The sequence below is a fragment of the Zerene cesonia genome, chromosome 27 (genome assembly GCF_012273895.1).
Source record: "Zerene cesonia ecotype Mississippi chromosome 27, Zerene_cesonia_1.1, whole genome shotgun sequence".
Lineage (NCBI taxonomy): Eukaryota > Metazoa > Arthropoda > Insecta > Lepidoptera > Pieridae > Zerene > Zerene cesonia.
Window position 1 is genome coordinate 6,495,806 of NC_052128.1, and position 18,686 is coordinate 6,514,491.

General features: G+C 33.4%; 1 protein-coding gene across 2 annotated transcripts in view; it reads right to left on the reverse strand.

The window, feature by feature from the left end:
• LOC119837497 (neuropeptides capa receptor-like) overlaps positions 1-18,686 on the reverse strand; it is a 50,564-nt gene that overhangs the window by 20,686 nt on the left and 11,192 nt on the right. For both annotated transcript variants that reach the window (XM_038363095.1, XM_038363094.1), the window contains exon 2: positions 11,245-11,335. In XM_038363095.1, coding sequence (XP_038219023.1) covers positions 11,245-11,335 — 91 coding nt within the window. The remainder of the gene's footprint in view (positions 1-11,244; positions 11,336-18,686) is intronic.

An 18,686-nucleotide genomic window follows, 5' to 3' on the forward strand; every position in this document is an offset into this window, starting at 1 on the left:
AATGCCGGAGAGTATGTGTTTGATTGTTTGAACGCGTAAATCTCAGGAACTAATGTACCGATTTCAACAATTCTTCCACCGATATGTACGTGATCCCTAGTCCTAGCCAATAACACAAGCAAACAAAGCACTTTGTATATACATATACCACGTGTAAAGCCGGTCCGAACCGTTCATACAGAATAAAATACCTAAACGTTTGAAATAAAATAGTATAAAAGACACTTTGAAGTTGTGTGTTTATAACTGTAAATACAAAATTTCATTTTTATTATAATAAATTTCTAATCTAATATAACCCAGGATGGACAACATGGTCAAAGTGTGTCAAATAAGTAAAAGTGAAACGTCAAAGCAGATTTAATACGTAGAGCTTATATCCAGTGCTCAGTTGAAAACACTAACAAGTTGGAACACGCTTTGATCATTTGTAACTCTGGAGTGAGATCCTCGTGTAATATTGAGTTTTTAATATGTTGTAAGCGAAGCATGTAATTTGTTGAGAATTTCATTAGATGAAAAATACGTATAACAAAGTTTTCAACCGACTTCAAAATAAGAAAACCGGCGTGAAATAGTGGCGAGACACTGTGTTTTGTATGGTTAGTTGGGGAACCGAAGGCCCGTTTCTCTTTTCTCACCCGTCTTAATCCATTCCTTCTTTCCAGTCGTCAATCCTTACCCCTTAAAAGATAGTGGCGTATTCGAAGTGTAACTACCTCTGCGAATGTTCATAGACGGTGGTGATCGCTTGCCTTTAGGCGAACTACCAGCTCAGTTGGCCGCTGTGACATGTAATGGATGAGTTATCTTGTTTACTCTCCGATATCAAAACATAATTGATTTTAATACGACTGACACGTTTTAAACAGAAACTACTACTAAACAGTCAAATAATGGGGCATATTTTATTGTTTTTCTACTGGTTATTAGCAAAGCGCTTGAACATACCCCCTCCTACGCCATATGGTTTATAATAACTGATCAGATTTCTTAATTGTTAATTAATCACCCAACAGGCCGACACTTAATTTGACGACTTTTATTAATACTCCCATGGTTGGAACCTCACACACCTAGGCTCGCGTTAACCACTGCACAAAAAACCTCCAAACAAAACAGCACACCTCCGAATCCGAAACGGCAAAGCTGAATTGCGTCCGTAACAGTTTTATGAAAACTAAACAATCGAAAACTATGGCGGCAATTTCGCCTCCGTCCGTTAAGCGGGAAAGTATTATTTTTCAATTAAATCCTGAAACTTCACCGGGGTTTGTGGAAATTGCTTGAACTACTTCTGTAAATATGATATTCGAAATGGAATTCACGTTTTTCCATTCATACGCGGCCATATTGGGAGGATTGAAAACGATTCCACGTGAATACATAATAATCAAATGTGAAAATAGAATTGTTTTATCTTAATAGATATAATGCGTCCACTCCCTTATCTCTGTGGGGTATGGGGCAGATGATATATCTGTTTCACTGCTCGACTTTCTGGACGCGGAATTGATCAGTCTTCTGTGTCCCGCCAGACTTAGACATCTCTTTTTAGTCTCCTCCGGGAACCGAACCCAGGACCCCTCGGTTCTGCGCTCACATGTTCACCACTGTTCCAAAGAGGTGGTCAGATATCAAATATGTTAGCTACCATAATTTCAGTGGCTGAGGCATAAGAGGTTCTAGATGTTTCGTATCTTTACTAGCTTTCCGCGGCTTCGCCCAAGTAATTTTTTAAGAACGTAATTTTCACATACACAACAAAGATATTAAGGTTTTATATTGATACGTAGATTATTTATATATTCATCGTAAACTAGGCGTAATAGATGCCCTATAGGCCATTGCACTCTGTTGACTTTGGGCCACTCTTCACCTTAGGCCTTTAGCACGCAAGCTCTTTCATTTATATGGAAATTCGTTTGACGAGCACCAAAAAGGATTTCACAACGGGAATTTATATGAAAATGATTAAATTATCCGGATTTGTTATTTCATACACATCTTTATATAGTACATATGTTTGAAAATAATCCTGACTTCTACCACAGGCTTACAGTGTGATTTTTCTGGAAAATGTTATGCAATAAACACAATGGAAAAATTGTGTTTGTTGTGCATTGCGGAAAGTATTTTCAATGTTCCCACATCGAAAATACTTTCGAGCACGCTTCGGCACGAATTGGGCTTCGGCTTTGAAAGAATTTTTGAAATCGGCCTGGTAGTTCTTGAGATTAATGCGTTTAAATAAACAAACAGTCGATCATATTAAAACGAGACTAGAGAACTAGATGTTGTTGTTGTGCGTATTTAGTATTTCTATATTTAACGAACCTTCTTAACATTTAAATTAAGAAAATACAATGAGTTAAGCAAAGAAACTCTGAGGCGCTAGAAAAATGTTATACGACCTAAGGTGCATTTCAAGTCTATTGCTTTCATAATTATATGTCATAGTCGGTAAAGTCGCTGGGAGGTTATGTGGTGGTTTGTGATACCACATACCATGATCCTTTATAGAGATGTTATGCCCCTGCAAACACATTAATAATAACATCACACATAATAAAACGATATGTACCTAATTGATAAACAATATATAATAACTAAAACTTGCTGTTTATTTTCTACAAAAGGCGAAAGCGAAAGGGTAGAAAATATGACCTTATCTTTTCTTTGATACGCCTCGATAGCATTATTTTTAATTTCCAAGTGTAGTTTTAGGAAAAAAACATAAACTACAAACTATACAGGCGCAAATTGTATATAATTAAAAGAGCGATAAACAAGAAAGAATTGATTTTCAAAAGTTGTACTTCGTTGATTTGAAAAATAAGAAAGAGTTTACAGGAATTGTTTTTGTTATTTCTATAATACTAGTACGTGGCTTATGCAGGTGATTAATTATACTGCTTTTTATAAATTGTTTGTTAGCTGCTATACTTAATCTACACAAAAACTCGGTAAATTAATTGTATAATCACAATTTCTAATCATTTATTTTAATATAATCAATGATCAAGGCTCCCAATATAATTTAAACTGTTTTTCGGAAGCCTATGTGTGAACTCGAAGGTATCAGTGACGTAATTGCATATTTTAAGACCCATGTTGCGCTGTGGCGGATCTATGCGGTGACATATCCTCTGGGTTATACCGTATATTTTGTAATGACTTGTGTAAGAGTTCATAAGCATACATAAATTAATCTCACTGCTTGCAATTTAATTTAATCTTATTTTTTTGCACATATAAGTTGAATTTATGGAATTTGTGTTACACGTGCTGTCGAGTTGTAGTGTGCAGGAATTAAAAGGGATAAGGGAGTCGCAGCGCAATACTCGCACTGTCTACAAACATTCACCAATTAAATACAATCAAAAGCTTGTCTTTTGTTATTAAATTCTGATAAACGTGAAATTTCTGGAAATATTGGCTGTGGCACACTGAAATTGTTATATTATAGAAAAGCTGGGGATTTCACAGAAATCGAGTTATTTAACTCTAACTATATATGACAGGCAGCAAGGGTACAGTCAGTTACAAGTGCTCTCGTGCTCAATGTAAGAATAAGATGAAATGCGTATTTTTTTTTTTACACTAACTGACTGGCATAATTGTAATAACAGCAAATATATCTAAGGCATTGTTGAACCAGTATATCAGAAATCGGGACGCAAATTAATTAGCAAAAAGATATAAAATCTTATTATGGCCAAGCAAATAAACGGGCTGGTTTAAATTTATCACTAGCACCCAAGGAAATCATACCGTCTTCAGTAATTTTTCTCATTATTATTTTTTTATATTAATATGAACATGTGTATAAAAAATATGACATAGATAAAATATACATGTAGAATATTACTGAGTACTTTTCAGTTTAAGCCTTTGTATTTTTTTTATATATTAACGACCTGGTATTTTTTAATTACCAACATTATAAAAGTATATATATTTCTCTATTATTATTTTAGTGACATACGAGTTAAAATTTCCCTACTTTCGTTTTTCTTTTCGTTGCTACAAACAAGATTTCAAGTTATTAAACTGCAAGGAAAATGGTATATTTCAAACGAATTTTCAAATTGCGACACTCGAGCTCTGACGCACACTAATTGGCTTCAATGGAAGCAGCTTTCATGACGTCTTTCGATACACCATGTTCTGTGCAACTTTAAACGGCCATTTTGTGACGAAGAAATACCGCCTTATGCAGTATAAGTGGTTCAGTTGGTTTAGCTTCTGATTTTGGAAGTTTCGCCTTTGAAATTGGTCGAGATTATTTTCAAAGATGAGATGATGAGTGAGAAGGTGGTTTTAGTAGACAATCAAGAGAGCTTAGAAAATGTATATGTGTATATCTAATATTGCTCTGCTGTCTCTGTCTGTCTCTGTCTGCTTGTGAAGGTTGACAAAAAAGATCCCACACCAAAAAACTACGATCTGAGTTAACAGCAATAATTAGAAATGCTTAATTTTGTTTAAAACTAGCTGACCCGGCAAACTTCGCAACAGCATAGAACATTTTGAATTTATTTTCAATTTTTTCTTACCTTTTAAATATTGAATAAATATTATGAATTCATCATAACCAAAGTTAACGGGTTATATAAACCGGCCCCTTTTTGAGTTTTCGCTGCAGTTTCACGCGCTATTTTTCGGTGGGTTATATTTCACAGTCAATGTACACAGAAAGTTGATTCATAATCTAGACATGATGGACGATTTAGTAAAATAAATAATATATAAGTGCGATGTATTCGCATTATTATCTTACGAAAGTAAATGTTACAGATCACAATACTCCGACAGTTTGCGATTTCATGTGCAAGATTATAATGGATTGGAAACGGATTTTACAACAATGTCGCCTTCATTCAAATACTCGAGTGACGCATACGGTTTGGGAATTATGTGTTTTTATGTGGAGTATATAAGAATAAGCGAGACGATAAGTAAATAGTTGATAGCATGTTTTTTTAGTAATTTTCCACTATATAATTATATAAAATATATAACATTAAAAGCTTATTTACCATTTGGCCGTGTCCTATGTTACAAAATGTCCTTAGAAGAGTGTCCGTAAGAACGGGACCCTACACGGAATTTCGCTGGTTGTACTTTCATAAAGTAGGGACGTCACAGAGTACTATAATTGCATAGGGTAAGCCACAGAATAGTCAAGGACAATACGAGACAAGGGTGGACGTGTTTATTGAAAACAACTGATCGGATCTATATGAAATTTAGCACAAAAATTGTTTATTCGAATATCATAACATAATAATATGAAACTATCTTGACAACAACAATAACAGTTTTAATAAATATTTCAGATTCAGATTCAACAGTTTTGATAAAAACTTCATTATTATTATTATTATATAAAAAAAATATTTTCCCTTCCTAAATTGTTTTTCAAAATGCAACCAAACCATTAATCGTAATCAGACTAAAAGTTTTTCAGAAAGCAGGAGAAAAACAGACAGGAATACGACTACAAAACTATATGTATATCATATTTAAGAGCTCTGATGTTGGAATATGTTAGATATAAATGTTATGAAATAATTTACGTAAAGAATCAGTCTAAGTCAGAAGTCTAATTAAGTGTCTCTCTTTATGAAACTGGTTGGAATATTTAAAACTTTAATTTTGTAACTAAATTTATTACGAAATCTATGTTATAAAAACATGAAGAATATATTTATGTGCTTGCTGTTAAATGTTTATTATAATTTATTACTATATGTCTGTAATAATTATTATATTAAAGGAAGTTTGAATTTGAAGAAACATGTTAAATAAGTAAGAATTTATATGTAAACAAGTAAATACATAAAAATGTAATAAAATCCCCTGTCCCCATAATTTATAACTACTAAATTGTTATAACTACTATTGGACTGATATTAACGAAACAAGCTAGAGTAGCTCAATTAGCGCAACTGGCTTGAAAATGAAAAAAAACAGCTTCGATATTCGTCCATCTGTTTGAAAGCTACGATGCCACAGATAGGCATCGACCTTAAACTTATCACTTTCGTCAGAGGTTAAAAAGTCACACTTTAATAGTCGCAATTATTTTTGTATTAAAAACAATGTTTAAGAAAAATTCGTTGCCAACAGCTATAGCAGCAAATAAACAGGCAAATAAAATGGTTCACCAAATAGTTAACTGACCGTTAAATTTTAACTATTTCCTCCATAAATCTTTTTATTTCTAACAAAACGGAATCTGTTCAACTTCTATTATTTATGGTATTATTTTTGGGTTGTCGGTATTTATATTGTCTCTGGTGGCAGATCGTTAATGTTATTTTGGATTTATGCTTCACGTCGTTTGATCTATTTATTTGATTTATTTTAAATTAACCAGATATTGGTGTACTATTTGCAGCTTTAACATTTTTTAAAATTAGTCTATTACGTGATAATTTAATACTTCTGCCGAACTGTCAATGTCTGCCACGAGTCAAGACCAAGTGAACGTATGGAGAATAGAAAGATCTTTTTTAAATTATTAACGATATAATTAATATTTGTAAAACCTTTCCTTATCCATAAAAGCTGGCAACGCATTTGGAAATGCGTATCGAAAAAAGCTTTACCTATGTAAATGTTCACGGTCGATGGTAGCTTACCATCGAGCGAACAACCAGATCAGTTGCTCGCTACAACATAAAAAAATAATTTTATTATTTCATATATTCATTGGAAAGTAGCATAATTTTAATCCGTATCATCCAGAGCTATCAAATTGATTGGTGTAATATATTGCTATCAGAGCTTTTCGCGTACCCGATATACCATATCCGGATTATAGCATCAACGATATTTGTGGGTCATATCAATGACAACCTGTGGTAAATAAAGTGTTACATATTGCATAGTCTCAGGGTATCTTTAACTGTCATAGACTGCACCCGCAATGTTTCTGAATAAGGAAGAAGTTTCCTTTCAAAGAGGTTTTCATCCGAATCGCTGGAGACTGGGATATGGGAAATGTGAGAAGACCACACATTCTTATATAAATGGACCATCTGAAATATTTTTTTTAATTTGGCTCGTGAATGTATTGGCACATTCAAACTAACAAAATCTTCAACCAGACCATTTTCTATATATTACATATTTTTCAACAGTGGTAATTGACTTTGAACATGAAATGTATACATAAGGTGAAAAATTGACGAGGTACACGCATATAGGACTTTAAGTCCTATAAATTTCATACTGCCTTCTTTCAAAATCCATGAAATACAAAATTTGAAGTACACGCGATTACTCGAAATAAATATGGTATAATTATATAGTATAAATAAATGTTTATCTCTTATAACATATGGCTTACGGAGGATTTTCGATTAAAGTGTGCTTTCCAAAATTAGTAAACTATGAAAGTTGTTAAATTATGTAACATTTATAATAAAATGCATAAAAATAAAGAGCTACTGGAACATTACATAAGGATACTTTAATTTTATTTATCTACCAAAGTACATAACAATTATAAATTCATTCCTTTGTGGAGTTACCTTCCTTAAACTAGCTTTATCCATTTACCAAATAAATTCAACGCCGAAGGCTATCTTCATTAAAGTGAATCGTTTAAGATACATTTCAAATATAAACCTGTTGCGTTCTTTGTGATCGCGAGCCGAGTTCGTTTATCCATTTCAACAGCATCTCTTTGCAGATACATTATACAATAATTTAAAATTAAAAATGCACAGTGGCTCGCATCAAAATTGAAATTTCAACTCGAAATGAAATATGCCAGAACCTCATATTTCACACTCGGCTGCACTTCGAAAAATATGCAACGCAGTCGAATGGAAAATCCTTTACATAGCTGACATTCCTTCGTTAAGCATACGTATTATATAATGTACACAATAAATATTTTATGCATTCCTTTGGGGTCTTTAGTTTGAATTACTCTAGCTATATAGATGTAGGTAAATATGTTATAATGTATATGTGTTGTATTGTTTAGTTGAAAGTGGCTTCACACGCGTGTAATCTGGGTAGGAAGTTACCCGGAGTGTTATTATCCTTACTAATACAGAAAATTCAAATGTGTGCTTATTGTTTCTCTGTTTACTTATCTTTCTTTCATGTTACAATAGAGCAATTTAATGATATGATTTTTGTGTCTGGTTATGAGACCAGTTCAGACTATGTTTGGAGTTATACATGACATAATAGTGAAGTCCCGTGTCCCCTAGTGGGGTATGGGGCAGATGATGTACATCCGTTTCACTGATCGATTTTCTTTAGGGACAAGTAGGTGATCAGCCTTCTGTGTCCTGCCAGACCGAAACTTTTTTTTTTGTGCGTCCCCACCGGGAATTGAACCCAGGACGCCTCGGTTCTACGCTCACGCGTTAACCACTATACCAAGGAGGCGGTCATACATGACATAATAAGTCGGGTTTATTACACTTCTTAAGAACAACTACACATGTCAAAAAACAAGGTTGGCTTTATGTCCGCCTGAAATAAAAAAGGCGCCAGGCACGGCGATTTCTTTCTTTTTTTGCAATATTCATTTTAAATAGCGGAATATTCGATGTATTTTACTGTAAGCTCTTATATTTCACGCAGTTTTCTATAAAAAAGAGGCGCTTGCTCCGCAACGCAATTACGAACCTTTGTACAACTATCAACGAAACGTGATATTTATTAAGGGAATGAAATCGGGCGAGTAATATGGAGCCTGAAACAATTCGAAATCGTCATTGCCGAGAGATCTTGATGTTATCTATCTCGCATTAAGTTCTAAATGAAACTTCAAGAACTGTCTTAAACAAAAATATTTGAGAGTAACATTGCTTTTACGTTGTTAATGCAGTAATTAAATGTAGGTTGGTCGGTAAAAAAAATGTTTTAGGGACTGAATGATTTTAATTAATGCTATTTAACAGAAGCTTGAGGTTAGACGCAATTTATGTCACGAACCTTTGAATACAGACAAGTTTATCAATAGTTTTACTTGAGATTTAATATAGAAGCTAAAGCCCGCGGTTTCGTATGCGTGGTCTGCGATAAAACGTTCACCGCGTGCTAAAACTAAAAATCTACCATTGTGTATACCATAATTAATTCTTATCTAATAAGTTGACTTTGCATTAAGGAGTTACAAACCTTCATACACCCACACTTTCACATTTATAATAAAGTAATAAAATGTTAGATGAAAACTTAGATAGGTACAAAGTTACGACCGACGGAAAGTAATGCTAATATAATTCATTCGAAAGTATCCTTTTTCATTATTCTTTTCTTTTATGGGCATTAAAAAGTTTTATTATTAAAAGCATCATTCACAAGTCCATCCATAATCATTACGTATATCACACACGCGAAAGTGTGTTTGTTTGTCTTTGTTTCACATCGCCACGGAGTGATTCTATGATATGATTTTTATGTATGGCGATAGGACATTAGAGAGAGACATAAACTAAGTTCTTTCGGGTTAAAACATAATATTCCAAGAGAGAGAGAGAAATATTATTATTGTCTCGTACACAAGCTAGTATGCTCTATATATAGAATGTCACAGTGTTTGCAACCAAACTCTTTAAAACCGTTTGTTATATATGTAGGTTTGATCTAACTAAAATTGATTTATTTCCTTGAGTGAAAAGGGTGTCCTCGCAAAACAACGTTTGTCGGGTCAATAGTTCTTATTTATGTCTGTTAAGCAAAAAATCTGTGGATCTGTAGAGGTATAAAGCGTCAATTTAAACTTTCGCATTCTGATTCACACAAATCGTGGCAATTAAACTTTTTAACCATCTGCCAAAACCAATTAAGATTACAAAAAATTAGAATAGCTTTCGAGAGTTTAAGAGTTTAATATCCTTTCCTGATAAATCATTTTGTTGAATAACGGAATACAAATGATAATTTCCCGTGACTCTTTTATGAATTATATCATTTGAACTTTTTATACATCCACTAGCTGCGCCCCGCGGTTTCACCCGCGTAAGTCCGTATCCCGTAGGAATATCGGGATAAAAAATAGATGTTGGCCGATTCTCAGACCTACCCAATATGCTTACCAAATTTCAGAGGAATCGGTCAAGCCGTTTCGGAGGAGTATGGCAACGAAAACTGTGACACGAGAATTTTATATATATAGATTGTAATATGACATTTTACAGTTTAGAACACATCTTATGAATGAGAAAATTTTTGAAAGAATAGAAAAAATTCGATCACGGAGCGGGATTCGAACCCGCGTTTCTTGCCTAACCGTAGCAAAGTATTTTTTTTTATTCTTTCAAAAAAATTCTCATTTATAAAGCGTTTCAATGCTATAAAACTAAAAATTAAACATCTGATGAAAATAATGTATTAAACCATAAACAACACATTAATTATTTGTTTTAATTTACATTACGTCACACATCCATAATTATATAGTAGGATATGTATTTCATTTATATTATAATCATTTCACTGTTTCAAACTGCTCAAACGTTCCAAACAATTTTCGTTAAAGAAAAAGAGAGGCAAAAATTTTTGGAGGAAATTTCGTCTGCGAATTTTCTAGTGTTTTATTAAGTTCTGAAAAAAGTTCTACACACCGACGCACACGTACACGTACGCCAATGATAGCTCTAGTTCAGTCTAGATAACAAACTAAACTTAAATACTAGCCACTCATCGTGTATTCAACTCAAATTAGCTGAATACACGTAGCTGTGGCCAGCGGCAACTGCGAAGAAAACTACGGCCAAAACCTTTCATTCCCTAATTACGTGTTGATAAAAAAAACTGATATTTTTATCCTAAAACGAAAGACAGACTTTCGAAATTATAATGTAAGCACCTTAAAGAAATCACTGTTAAGTGTTAAGTGATAAAACCACTGCGCTAATACTAGATTAAGGCTTATCCCTTAGAAGTGATAACAAACTTCTTACAGGAGGGTAAACCGCTTTGTTACGTTACGTGTCGGGAAGCCGTTTTCTAACGCGTTTAATAACGCAAATAAAGTATATCAAATAATATTTATTTGCAGAGAGTAAGGTAAAAAGGGATGTCAATAAAAATAATCATTCTTCATGTTTAGCTCAGTATTAAGATAAAAATGTGCAATAAACACACACAATAACACAATCAAATAATAAAATATGGATTCAGTTATCGCTTCTATACAGGTGGAGCCGGTGTGAGACTCTAAGTGAATAAATAAAATAAAAAATCTACCAGCTATATACTCACGCTTCTGATATAAGTGCTCGAAGCTTGCAGAACACGACGCCTAGACTGTAAGGATACTGGTGCCAGTAGACCGACAGATCGTTGGGTAGACCTGGAAGTGATCAGATTAGATTTAATACCGTTTCTTTTTAATTTTTGTTTACAAAAATAATCTTCGGTGGCCCGTATCCTTTTCTTCACCCTTCCCAATCCTTATTCTTTCCTTATTCTTTACCCCTTTAAAACGGACAGCGCATTCACAGTGGCCTCTGAGAATGTACATGGGCGGTGGTAATCGCTTACCATCATGGACACCACAAGCTCAGCTGACCGCTATGACATAAAAAAATCTTAGTTATAATAAAAATCGTAATATACAGAATTATGCAGTTGGCACCGTGGAGGAGAAAGGCCTATTTAAATGTTCTTGGGTGGTGGTAGCGCTTACAACAAAATAATATATTATTAATATGTTTGTTCTCTAGCCGCTTCATTGATATTAATTTGAATGCTAATTTTTACAACAGCAGTTTGGCGAAATTATAATTTTAAAGCACGTAGCTAAATAAATTAATGCTGACTCTAAATTTATATTTTAGTTATAAGTACGAGACAAACTTAAGGTTTAATCTCATGATTTTATGAATTTAAGTAAATCGTGTTTCTTATTACAAAGTGTCGTATTCGTCAGTAGATGGGTAAATTATTTAAATATACATCAACTGTGTATAAATTTGTAAAGTAACAAAATATATAAGATTTCAATATAAAAGATGAAAGAAGACTTTCATTTTTAGTGCCCTTTTTTCATTGTTGTGTCTTATTAAAAAAACAGAACAACAAAGCACATATTACTCTCTGATAACATTCTATTGGTAAAAAGGATTTATAATTTTCAAATAATTCTGACTTTAATTCGTTACAAGTATAATTTCATATATTCTCTTTAGGTTCTATTATAAAACAGAAAGTGTGATCCAGTTTGGATTCTTTAAAGTTTTAGAGATTTCCAGAAATTTTGCGTTTAATTATTTTCGACTGTCTAAATATTTGGAATGGAAAACTTTTGAATAAATAGCACATTTGATGACTTGAGTCGTTCATAAACTTGTGTAATGATTTAAAGAGAAACATATTATTTGTTACGAAATATATAGACGTGTTGCACACACACGCAGTCGGTAAAAAATCAAAATCATGAAAATCTATTACCATCGTGATCGAATTGAAAGCAACTTAGGTTTCTTTACTTTAGATGGTCTGTGTCTATGTTTAACCTTTACTGGTTACGATTTTATTTATTTTCTTGTTTGCGTTTTCTTATGCAGATGAAGCGTCTCAAAATTTTTATTTTATTTTTGTAATGTAGTAACTTACTTGATATTTTGCGTATCATTGATCGATATTGCTTACAGACAATAAAGCGACAAGCCAGCCGTCTTTGTCCTGTCAGAGTAAAAAAATAATCTTCTGTTATCTTCGCAGGAAATCGTTCCCAAGACCCTTACGTTTCATAACTCCTCATTCATCGTCAACGGTTAGTTCGTAAAACGTATGCCCAGTGAAAAAAAAACTTATAAACTCAAACTCATTACAAAAAGGAAGTACGTAATAAATAACTTGGCCATTACGCCTTTATAAAACTCCATTTTCCTTCAAAAATACAACGGACGACCGTAAATTATAACTAATATTTAATGTCGAGTGTATATTTATTCCCACAGCGCCATGTTTCTTCAATTGGATTAAATTTTATTCACATTATTAATATAATTTGAATGTGAATTCTCATTTCTATACGCAGTGCTTCGAAACTTATTACCTTCTCCACAAAGGCTCATATTTCTTAACGTGTCAAGTACAAATGCTTAATAAAACAAACATTTAAAGGATTTTTATTGCCTCCGTAGCGGTATAAATGCGCGTACAGTTCATAATGGCATCATTAGCTCAACAGCGTCGAATGGTTCTTAAATACTGAAGTTATTATCGTATCATATGTTTATGATAAATATACATAATATGATAGTTTTTCGAAGCAAAAAGCAAAAATTTTTCACCAAATTTATCGAAATGAAAATAATTCCGTATGAACCAAAGCAAGCATGTTTATGTATAAAAAGCTAATCAACGCATTTCACTTTTGACAAGAAACCAAATTAGATTCCTATGAATGAATTCAAATAATATAATACGAGCTCGTGGGCGACAAAGGTCATCGTTTCAAGAAATAATTTAAAAAAAGCATAATTTTGATACTATTGTGGTAAAAACGCAAATAAACATTTGCGCAGATATTTTATATCTACAAATATATTTATATCCTCGTGCGAATCAGAGTAATATTCTCATACGAATGTTTCTCCCCGATCTTCTGTGGAGGTGTAGTACCTTTCCGGTTACTCGACCAATTCGTGCCAGAGCATATCATGATTCAATAAGAATTCTTTAATCAATTAAAAAAATTGAAATTAATCATAACTGTATAATTTAACGTTTTACTCATTATAGTCAAACGAAATATGTTGAATGAAATGAGTTCTGTCAATCATCATTAATTTAACTCATGGTTCCAATTACCCGTCAATTAGTTATCGAGATGATGACTTTACTTTGACTGAAAAGGCGTCTTTTCTTTTTATATACATTAATTAAAGTAATTTATTATAGATAAGAGAAAGGGTTTCATAATTAGGTACAACACAAACGTATGAAATATTATTTTTCATCATTCTCTTAATATTTTCAATGGAAATTGAACATTTCTAATCAAATAAAAGACAATCGTATTTTTCGTATTAATCACCTTTTTATTATTATCTTCAACCAACTTCAAAGAAACGGGGAGTTTGTCGAGTGGGTAAATCAATTTTGATGATTCTAATTTATTTGAAACCTAAGCCTGACGTGTGTTAGCCATTTTAAAGCGTATTAGTTTTTTGTTAAAAATATCTATCTATTCCACAAAACTTATCACGATTCCAAGAACAGAGAGCACGTTTATTTATTACGGTACCGACGTCTTTTATCAAAAACTCATTGGTTGCTTATACAAGTATGTTACAAATACAAGCTAGCGACATAAGCAATCACGCCGAATCAAAGGAAATGTTGAAAGAAATTTTCTGAATGGAAGCCTTGATAAAAAGATTCTAATACTAAACTAATCATTACTTACAGGACCTCGACAGCTGAGTATACTTAGCGGAATATAGTCCATTGATTTGAGTGCTTACTTAAAAGTAGTACACCAATCAATTATAGAAAACACTCTTAGTATATTATATTTTACAAAAATAAATAAAAATATATCTACGAATTCATCGTGGGGAAGGAGATACCTCCTGTCTCCAAATTCTAAAATGGGAACAAAGAAAATAATTATTTCCTAAAAACACAAAAAGATTGTCATCTAGAATAAAGAATTAAATAAATAAGTATCTTCTCAATCTCGAAAGAATCTCGCCAGTGGGTTAAAAGCCCATGGAGTTATCGATTCACTAAAAAATATTCCAATTGAGACCCTCCCTTCGTTTTAGGAACGTCGGTTAAACGCCGCTATTTGATTAAGAAATATGATGTTTTGTAAGGTACCTAATATGCCAAAATAATATATTTAATATAATAACATATTTAACAGTTTTTGTCTGCCCGTCCGATTGTTCCAGCTAGGTCATCTTTCCACTGAAACATTGACAAAGACTTGCCAATAATATAAAGTTTAAGAGGATGTCTTGTTGGGTGAATGTCCTGAAGTTTAATTGCGTGAAAGATAAACAAATGTTCCACGCAATAAACTTCCGAACGGAATTTTTAAGTCATCGAGAAATAGTTTATGAGACGAATTTTTCGTAAACAAAACGTAAGTATCGAAAACATTTTCATGCAAAAAATATCTCTATCTAATCCTGTCTTAATTGTACAATCAATAAATATTTAAACAAACACTTGAGTATTTATTATATACCTAGTTAAGCCAGAATGCAGTTTGGAAAAACATGAAAACCAGTAGAAAAATGCGGTCGATATCTGCTAGGTGTCAGGTGTGTTTTTCTACATAGGCATTAGACAAGTACCTGTTTAAATCCTAGAAAACAAGATAATGTTGTAATCCATAGTCATTTAACGTTATATGTTTAGAAAAGATCATGATTCATTTAGAAGTTTTTTATCGCTAACAGTTAGTTTTTGTTTCTATTGAGGACGTGTTCTCAAAATAAATGCTTAGATTCGAAATGCCCCCATACAATTGCGTTGACTCGACTTTTATTGGTACGAACTTCCAATCATCCAGAGGTATCCAGTAACAAAAACACACGTTCAAAATTAAAAATCTCATCATCATCAAATATTTTTGGTAAAGTATATGAAAAGGTATATATTTATTTTTCATTGTTTTGTGTGAATTATTAGCTTCTCGTGAATAATTTTTACGTGTTTTTGTAAATATTATACAGGATGCCATCGTTCTATGGTATTTTTAAGAACGAAAATTATTTGAGTATTATCAGATTATCCTTTTGTATGTGGGAGTCGAGCACGATTCGGCACGAATTGGGCCAGCTTGCACGGAGGAACTACCACAGACACAGAAAACCGGCGTGAAATAATAACATGCTATTTGTGTTTCGTATGATGAGTGGGGGTTTTCCTTACTCTTCCCCGTCCTTGCCTTTATTCCTTTAATTAATCCTTTCTTAATCCCTTCCCAATTTAAAGTCGGCAATCCATTTGTAGAGGCGTAGGGGCTGCAATTGACCTTACGGCTCTCCAAATGTTCACGGGCGGTGGTAGCGTTTACCATCAGACGACCCACCAGCTACCGTTGTCGACTATGACAATAAAAACAAAATATCGTAAATTTTGAGTCAGCATACCTAGCAAATACGTGGCAGATACCTAATAATTTTTACAACATCAAATATCAACGTATTAAACTAAATTGATACCGGAATATGGAGATAAAGAAGTACTCTTTATCAGACACTTATTAGTTTTATTCGATAAACTTTCATTTCATCAAGCAACTGTACACAACACAAAAGATCTTATTTTTGTCGGATTTGAGCACGCGTCAATTTGAAGAAAACTAGTAAAATAATATTGTAATCTAACTAAGCCACTTTATTTTGACTTACAAAAAAAAAGCTACGTAAATATAAAAAAAGTTTTCATTTGTAGACAAGGGTTTTGGATAATACCAATTTTGTTAGTGAAGTATATTTCGATTTAATATATTTATAATATTTAGTTACTGGTTTTAGGCCGCGGCTTCGCACGCGTTAGGTTTGGAGTAGTTTAATATATGTTATTATACATACAAACCTTAATATTGAATCACTCTATCAATTAAAAAAAAGCAACAAAATCCGTTGCGAAGTTTTAAGCACACAAAGGGACAGATGGACAGACAAAGAAAGCGGCTTTATACAATGTAGTGATATATCGTAATAGACTCCCTATATTTGTAGATATTAAAATAATCATTGCAAGATGTTCATTAACTGTAACAGTATCCGGAAAAACCGGTCTAAGGTGCAGTGACCATAACATAAATACGTTGGGTATTATATTGCGATATATGTGTATAGGCCAACGGAAAATAAGGCGCTAAATTGAACACTGATCACAGTTCTTCGACAGTTTGTTCTCTCACGAATTAGATCATCATCAGTTTTTACAATTTTACGGCGACAAATATAAAATAAACTTGTAGTAGTCACATCTTACGAGTCTTATGTAATACAAGAACGTTTCAACGATATTTATATTTTTTGTATATTTAACAACTTTAATTGCATGCAAAAAGTCTATTTAGACGGAGAGGAAAAGCTGGTATAAATATGGTCATAACGTGCGACTATACGTGGTCTGTATTTGTTTGACCGTCTCGATGGTACAGTGGTTAATACGTGAGAGTCCTGGGTTCGCTTTCAAGTGGGAACGCACACAATACTCGTTCTGATTGGACACAGAAGGCTGATCACCTTGTCAATATAATCGATCAATAAAACAGACGTATATCATCATATCTGCCTCATACCCCACTACGGGGACACGGGACTTAACTTTTTATACGTGGTCTGTAGTTAATAGTGTGCTAAATGTTATCTGGTTCGGCATAAATAGCGTGTAATAGCGTCGGTGCCTTTTGACCCGAAAGCCTAAAAATGAAGCCCAAACTAAATGTTTTATTAACAAAAAAAAAGGTTGCTGAGATAGCAAATATTGAATTATACTAGTATAACACTTACATACGTGCTATACTTACTAATATTGCTATTAATGTTATAAATGCAAAAATGTGTTCATCTGTTTTTTGTTTGTTTATCCTTCACTTCGCAACGGTGCGATGGGTGCTGTGATGATGGGTGTGTGGATGCGGTGCTGATGGTAAGCGCTACCACCGCCCATGAACATTTGGAGAGGCATAAGGTCCATTGCAGACCTTACGCCTCTACAAATGGATTGCCGACTTTTTAGGAAGGGATTAAGAAAGGATTGGCGATAGGAATAAAGGAAAGGACTGGGAAGGGTAAGGAAAATGATATGGGCCTCCGGCTCCCCCACTCGTCGAACGAAACACAGCAGAATGCTATTTCACGCCGGTCTTCTGTGGGGGTGTGGTACTTCCCCAGTGCGAGTTGGCCCTATTCGTGCCGAAGCGTGCTCGATTAACCACTACTGATGATCACCACTAGTGATGATCCTTGGGGGGATATACCACTCTAGATTCTATAATGATGGTTCCATTTTACATTAATTTTCTATAAAATACAATAAGAATCACGTCAATCAATTGAGAACCCACGGAGTTGCCGAGTGACCAAAGCAACAAACCAACAAAATTAAGACGAAATAATAACCTCCTTCGCTGTTAAAAACGTCGGAAAAGAAAGAATAGAAGTTCAACGTATTTGACCATGACCATACTGGAAAGCGGATTCGAAATATGAATCGGCGCAAAATCAGATGAAATTAGCTAATATCCTATTCAATTGACATTCGACGAGGCGGCAAATCGACTTGGACTTTGTTTCGCGTTAAAGTTTCGCTAATTGTAGACATGCCAGCGAACAAAGACGGTTATTATAATTTGTATTGTAAGGGGGCTAGATTTAATTGCTTTGTACGTAGCTATTTGGCATAACAAGTATAAGTTAAACTTGATTGTATGACGCTCTCTAGGAATAATATCAGGGAATGAGTTAAAAATGTAGGTCGACAGATTAAAATCTTTTAGGTATCGTCGTCCATAGTCATATTATTACATAGTTATAACTACTCTTATAGTTTTTATTGATAGCACATGGGCTTTGAGATATGGATGCCTTCGCTTCTAAAGTAAGTTTTGTGAATAAATATACATAATTGAAAATACATGTGCATTTAATACCTAGTCTTGCCATAAATATTGTAATAAAGAAAAAAGAAAATTGTTAACTGCAAATAACATTTATTAC